Raw genomic sequence first — 7,096 nt, forward strand, 5'->3', positions numbered from 1 at the left:
AGATTAGTCCACTAAAGAAGAGAAAGGAACCCAACAAAAAAGTGACCAAGTATTATGATTTTCTTCAACCTGATAATGATATGAAACATGTTAGAAACCCAGGTTTAACATGAAGGCTTAATGAATAAACAATTACGTTATATTTATTAAAGAATCAATCGAATTAAATTAAATCAAATTTAAGGATAAACTCATTTGAGCAAAATAATATGTACATTCAACATGTTTGTCTCTGAAAGCTGTGTTTTTTCATTCTATGGAGTTCCTTATGTTCAAAGTTGTATGTAAAGACAAGTAATCCACATTCTTCCTGGAAAAATAATAGTTCACCATGTCACAACTTTAAGGAATCTTTTTTTTATATTTGTTATTACCAATGTTGAAATCATAATCTTTCAGTCAGTTTAATTGAAGTCTGGAGCTGGCATGTCAGTTAACTGCTAGTAGTCTGTTGTTATTTATGTATTATTGTCATTTTGTTTATTTTCTTTGGTTACATCTTCTGACATCAGACTCGGACTTCTCTTGGACTGAATTTTAATGTGCGTATTGTTATGCGTTTACTTTTCTACATTGGCTAGAGGTATAGGGGAGGGTTGAGATCTCACAAACATGTTTAACCCCGCCGCATTTTTGCGCCTGTCCCAAGTCAGGAGCCTCTGGCCTTTGTTAGTCCTGTATTATTTTAATTTTAGTTTCTTGTGTACAATTTGGAAATTAGTATGGCGTTCATTATCACTGAACTAGTATATATTTGTTTAGGGGCCAGCTCAAGGACGCCTCCGGGTGCGGGAATTTCTCGCTACATTGAAGACCTGTTGGTGACCTTCTGCTGTTGTTTTTTTTTCTATGGTCGGGTTGTTGTCCCTTAGGCACATTCCCCATTTCCATTCTCAATTTTATTTCAACTGATCGGGCGGAGCTTATGTTTTAATTGACAGTCTATTTTAAGATATGTGTGATAAGGATGATTGCCGTTATAATTATTACTGAACAGTGTCATCAAATGAATTTACAAAACAATGACTGGACACTTCATTGATGAGTTTATTCTAAAACACCATCTACAGATGGAATGTTTTATTATGAGCGAACCAGTTTAACTGCGCCCAGTGAAGTGAAATAAATCGAGTAATAAATGACACACAGTAGTAAAATAAGTTTGTAATTATAATGAATACAAAATATGTATGAGTTTATGACAAAAGTTTTTTTTTTATTTCAAATTCTGCTTCTTTAACCAAAGTCTGTAACAACTGTTATTCTATAAAGTAATAAAAAATTATTATTGGTTTAAAAGTCAAAACGTCTGTTTCAGGATAAGTTTCATTTCATTTTTCGTACTCCAAAATGAAGTCACATGGTAACATTTTAACATTTCTTTTGTGTCGACGTCTTTACCAAATACAAACGTTTTAATGTATGCTTTGGAAAATATTTCTCAAGAATGCATTATATTCTAAAACGTTTAATTGTTTAACTCTGTTATAAATGTTGTTGTGTGTGTTTGTGTTGTACATTGTGTATTTCTGTCACGTAGTGTTTTATGGATATTTTTTTAACATTGTCATTAAGCGGGATATTTGGCATGCCATTAAACCAGGTTCACTCCACCATTTTCTTCTCTAAAATGTCCTTTACCAATTCCGGAATTTGACAGTTGTTATCTAATATTGTTTCAATGTGTGTTGGTGTTTGTTTTTGTTGAACTTCGGTAGTCCTGTTGTTCCTTTGTTTTCTCTTTTAGTTGATGTGTATCCCTCGGTTTGAGTTTGTAACCTGGAATTGGTTTTTGTCAATCGACTTATGCCTTTTGAACACCGGTATTCTACTGTTGCCTTTATTTAACATGCTAAACCGTTTGAAAATGTCTGTTGAACAATAAAAGGAGTCATACACACAAGTGCAAACATGCCATACAAATGAATGGCAAATCGCACAATAACACACTTGATCATTTGTTCACTAATTTACCTGGGGGCCTATGTGCCCAGGTGGTCTCAATAATTCTTGTATAGGTATAATTATTCTATCAACACTGATAATGCGCTTGTAAATTCGAATTCAACTCATGAAAAGGTTCGTTCGACTCCGATCTTCACTGATTAGGATTATGCGCATCTGGCATAAATATTAAATTTCAATCCTGGTATCTATGATGGGTTTAGTGTTGACCTGCCCATGTTCGTTAAACTCCGGTTCCACCTCAACAAAAACTAAACAAAATATCGGTAGTCCTTAGTGTTGAGAGAAGCGTTAAACACCAACACGCAATCAATAAACAAATAATTTACTATACGTGTCAATTTTACACTAGTTTTAAATAATCTTACCTATCTCCCCAGCCTGTTGTGAATCTCACTCTTGCATATGCAGAAGGTACAATCCGAGGGATCTACCAGATATTTCCCGTTACATTTAGCGCTACATATCTGTCTGGCTATGATACAGTCTTGACTGACTGTAGTACCCATGGTTGTAGGGGATGGAGTTTGGGTCGTCGTCTGAATTGTGGTCGTCTGTGCTTGTATTGTTGTTGTAGGTGCTTAAATAATAAAGCGCGAAACGTGGTGTCATTTTGCATCGGGCCTTTTAAAGCGTATTACGCGGTATGGGTTTTACGCAATGTACAGTAATCTATAGCTATTAACGTCTATGGTATGTGGTCTCTAGTGGAGAGTTTTCTCATTGGCAATAATACCACATCTTCATTTTTTTATTATACTAGTAAGTAAAAATGAAATATAAATTAGTGTTTGCCTTTGATACGTTAGAACTTTGATATTACCCATCAATATTAGTACCGTCGAGGTGAATGGTGTTCCGTCCCGAGATTACCCGACTGGTATTCGTCATGATAATCAACAATTACTGATTCCGCGACGAGAAACAGTTAATATAAAATAAAAGTTGTTGAGTTTTTCTTTTGGCTTAGTCATTTTGGGTTAAGTCAGCTCCACTGTTTGTTTTATGTTTCTGGTCTCATCATATTTTGCTTCTAGCACGACGGAAAGGACATTGCTTGTCTTCATGCGTGTAGGTGTATTTGATTAAATACAACAGAGTAGAAACGTCTGTGTCAGTGGTATATATCCATTTTAATATCAGTATTATAAAAATGCAGTTACCTTTTGAACATCTCAAATCTACTGGCCAACGTTTTGTCTAATAATGACTAATGTTACATTGAGTTTATTTCACTTCTTCATTATTCGCTCTTTTACTGAGTACATTGATAGATACATGTTATACAGCGCAAATGTCAAAATGTGTTAATATTTTAGAGAAAAGAACTATATTTTACGTGTCCAAACTTATATCTGGTAGTTCTTTCTGCATGTTAACATTTTGTAGTACCCTTTTCATTTGCCCGACAGTCATACAAGTGACATATCTAGATAATCCACCATTTTATACATACAAAAAAATTGCTTTTCGAACAAGGTATACTACTGTTGCCTTTATTTATCTATACCAAGTCAGGAATATGACCGTTATTATCCATTCGTTTGATGGGTTTGAGTTTTGATAAAGGACTTTCTGTTTTGAATTTTTCTCGGAGTTAAGTAGTTTAGTTATTTTTCTTTTTGCACACTGTCTTACCTTGTGTAGTACTTGATTCATGGTGTACCTTAGCACACATGCAGAACTCACATCCGCTGCCACCTCTGACAAATTCCTCACATTTTAGAGGACAATTGGACTGTGTAGGTATACATGGGTTGTGTATGGTGTGGTAAGCAGTTCCGTGGTCTGGTCCTGTTAACACTGCAGTGGCTAATAATAGTAGAAGATAAAAATTCTAGTGCATTTTTTTGTTTGTTGAAGTACGCCTCCTGGTGCTGGATTTTCTCGCTGTATTGAAGACCAATTGGTGGCCTTCGACTGTTTTCTGCTCTTTGGTCGCGTTGTTGTCTCTTTGACACATTCCCCATTCCCATTCTCAGTATTAATTTTAGTGCAAAATGACACGTCCTTTGGTGTCTGGTAGATATTAATATTAACCTAATAACTTTATTTCACTTTTGTGTAAACGTTACAATGTAGCAACACTTTAGGTTCATGTGAGGAAAGTTAAGCTTGGAAATCCTCATTTTTTTTAAAACTTTGTTGTGATTCTTTTAATAAAATTGTGGTTAATCAATTTCATATAGAAACGAGTATTACTTTAAAATGGATCGTCATAAACAATGTGTATTGTTAAACTTTATATAGAATAGTGAACGGAAACGGGGAATATATATGCCAAATTATAACATTAACGATACCATTATTTTGGCAACAGATGCACATTTCCACAATAACTATCTCCTCAGTGATTATTGAGTCCAAAATATTTGAAAATCAAAAGCTTATTAAAAAGATGAAATACTATATTCCAAAAAGGACAGAAAGTGCAAAAAACAACCAAAAGTCATCAATGGGTCGTTAACACAGAGGGAAAACCCCGCACCAGCAATTGGGCTACATTTGGCCCCTTAACTTATGTATACTTGCTAAGCAAAATGGATTTAACACTTAACTATGACACATAAAAAAGCATGTATATTTATCAGCACAAACTACATAGTCTTAATTGTTTGTTTATATGTGTCTTTCCGTTTTTTGATTGAGTTAAGTCATTCCGATTGATATTTTATATTGTGTCTTTCTATGTTGTGATGTTATACTACTGTTTCAGAAAAGGGAGAAGGTTTGGTACCATTAAAATGTTAAATCCCACTGCAATTGTTTGCACCTGTTCTAAGTCAGGAATCTGATGTTTATGTGGTTCATAAGTGTTTCTCGTTTCTCGTTTTTTATATAGATTTGACCATTGGTTTTCCCGTTTTAATGGGTTAACACTAGTAATTTTTGGGGCCCTTTATAATTTTTTGTTCGGTGTGAGCTTAGGCTCCGTGTTGAAGATCGTATTTTGACCTATAATGGTTTACTTTTATAAATTGTTACTTGGATTGAGAGTTGTCTCATTGGCACTCATACCACATCTTCCTATATCTATTAATAGCGCTTTGATAAAACAGGGTTTCCCCAATTTTACGATATACATACCTCCATCGCCTTTACAATGACAAACATTACACCCACTGCCGTCCTTTTCGTATGTTTTACATTGGAGGCTGCAGTATCTACTGATAGGTATACACATGTGACCTCCAGGCCCGAAGATAGGACCTCCTCCGCCATCTCCGAATATCCAGCATTGGACAGAACATACTATGAAAACAAGACCGAAATATTAAAACAGTAAGAAAAAAAGATATACATAAAGTGAACAAGATGTACTGGTTTAACAAGACAATAAAATATTACTTAATAGAAAAAAGAACAGAAAAGAAACACTCGGAACTAATACAGCAAAAAAACTTATAGACGATCAAAGATTCATTGTTTGATTGATTGCCTAACATCAAGTAGCAAATATTTCATGCATGTTCCGTACGAGAATTGACAATTAACACATTACAGGTTGATTGTCGGGAAAATTTGGATTGTCATTCAAATACATGATATATAGAATAGCGACAAGACAACAACTTTTGCCTTGCAACAATATTTCCCAGTGACGCTTGGGTGTAACACATAAAAGACACGAGCCTTATATTTTGTTACATATGACGCACGTATGGGCTACTTAAAACTACTTATCAGTGGCACTCGAACCAAATCAGTTGAAAAGCTGCATCAAATCCAAAGTTGTAGAGAACTGAAAACCAAAAGTTCCGAAAAGCTGTGCTAAATACGCACAAGACAACTTTTGCCTGGAAAAAAACTTAGTATTTCGAATAATTTGATAGTTTATAAACCGTCTGCAGTTTCGATGTTTTCCTCTCATAGTTGATGGGTTTCCCTCGGTTTTGGTTTGTGACTCGGATTTTTTCTCTCTCAATCGATTTATGACTATTATACAGCGGTTTTCTACTGTTACCATTATCTAGCAGCATTTTGTGTCGAGTGTTAATTAAAGATGTAAAACAGACCCTCTTTGTTACGTTAATATTGGACGTTTTGGACAGTTTCATAATACCAATATAAGACAAGCTTTCAATAAAGAATATATCACATGTGAATGTGTCTATTTAAAAAAAATAGATAATTTAATATAATTTAGGATTCGAAAGTATGGTCAAAATGAGCTCACTGCTACAGGAAGGTACAATAATTTAAATAGCCACATATGTTAGTTGAATAACTCTGCTCGCGAAATAAAATTACATAAATTTATCATAGATACCAGGATCGATTTTTTTTATTTGCGCTAGACACGCGTTTTGTCTACAAAAGACTCATGAGTGACGCTCGAATAAAAAAAAGTTAAAAGGACCAAATATTATGAAGTTTAAGTTCATTCACGTCAAAGGCAATCGATGCATTGTTGAATGACGTAAAACATAGACCAGAAGTACAAAGGGTTATCTATGTTATAACATGCCACATGGACATACAGAAAGTGTGCAATAATTGGAACGCCTACCTGAAACAAGTACGGTGAGAACTTGAAGCAGTTCCATGTTCGATGTATTGGTTTCTACACGGAATCACGATCTACTCTATGTATAGCCATAGGTTATCTGCCCTTTGACACCTGTCCTTGGCTATCGTTATTATTATATCTTATTACATTAAGATTACTATGATGCGAGGCAGGACTATATCTTTTTGTCTATATTTAAACAAATTGTGTCACTTTCCACTTTTGGAATTTGTTTTTCAGTCTTTCAAGTATTTCCGGACTTTGGCCTGGTGATTTTTGGTTCCGAAAAAGGACATGTTTCTACGTTAAATGAACACATATTAGAGGGAACGTTTAAAATTAGTCATGCCCTCATTAAAAAGACAACAAAAACCTTAAACCTTTGAATCTATATAAATTACATTTTGGGAAAACGGAGTAGTGAACGTTATTCTGGCCCGCCGATTGGCGTACGCCTATAGTGACCAGTCTGTCCGTCCGTCCGTAGCAAATTTTGTCCTCTCTATATCTAGAGAAACCGTTATGATTTCATCGTTAATACTTGACATGTATAAAAACCAACACCAGAAGGTGTGTCATAATTTATGTACAACTATCTAGGTCAAAGTCAAACTTTGAGAT

The 7,096-nt window shown here is 34.7% G+C and overlaps 1 protein-coding gene across 1 annotated transcript; it reads right to left on the reverse strand.

Annotated features, from left to right (window-relative positions):
- Window positions 1–1,149: 1,149 nt before the first annotated feature.
- Window positions 1,150–6,615, reverse strand: LOC143051041 (uncharacterized). Its single transcript, XM_076224102.1, has 5 exons — window positions 6,476–6,615; window positions 5,053–5,217; window positions 3,604–3,777; window positions 2,334–2,545; window positions 1,150–1,264 (listed from the first exon to the last, which is right to left on the reverse strand). The coding sequence occupies exons 1-4, from the start codon at window positions 6,510–6,512 to the stop codon at window positions 2,334–2,336; spliced, it is 588 nt and encodes a 195-aa protein (XP_076080217.1). The 5' UTR covers window positions 6,513–6,615; the 3' UTR covers window positions 1,150–1,264.
- Between the last annotated feature and the right edge of the window lie 481 nt (window positions 6,616–7,096).

This window comes from Mytilus galloprovincialis, chromosome 11 (assembly GCF_965363235.1).
Source record: "Mytilus galloprovincialis chromosome 11, xbMytGall1.hap1.1, whole genome shotgun sequence".
NCBI lineage: Eukaryota > Metazoa > Mollusca > Bivalvia > Mytilida > Mytilidae > Mytilus > Mytilus galloprovincialis.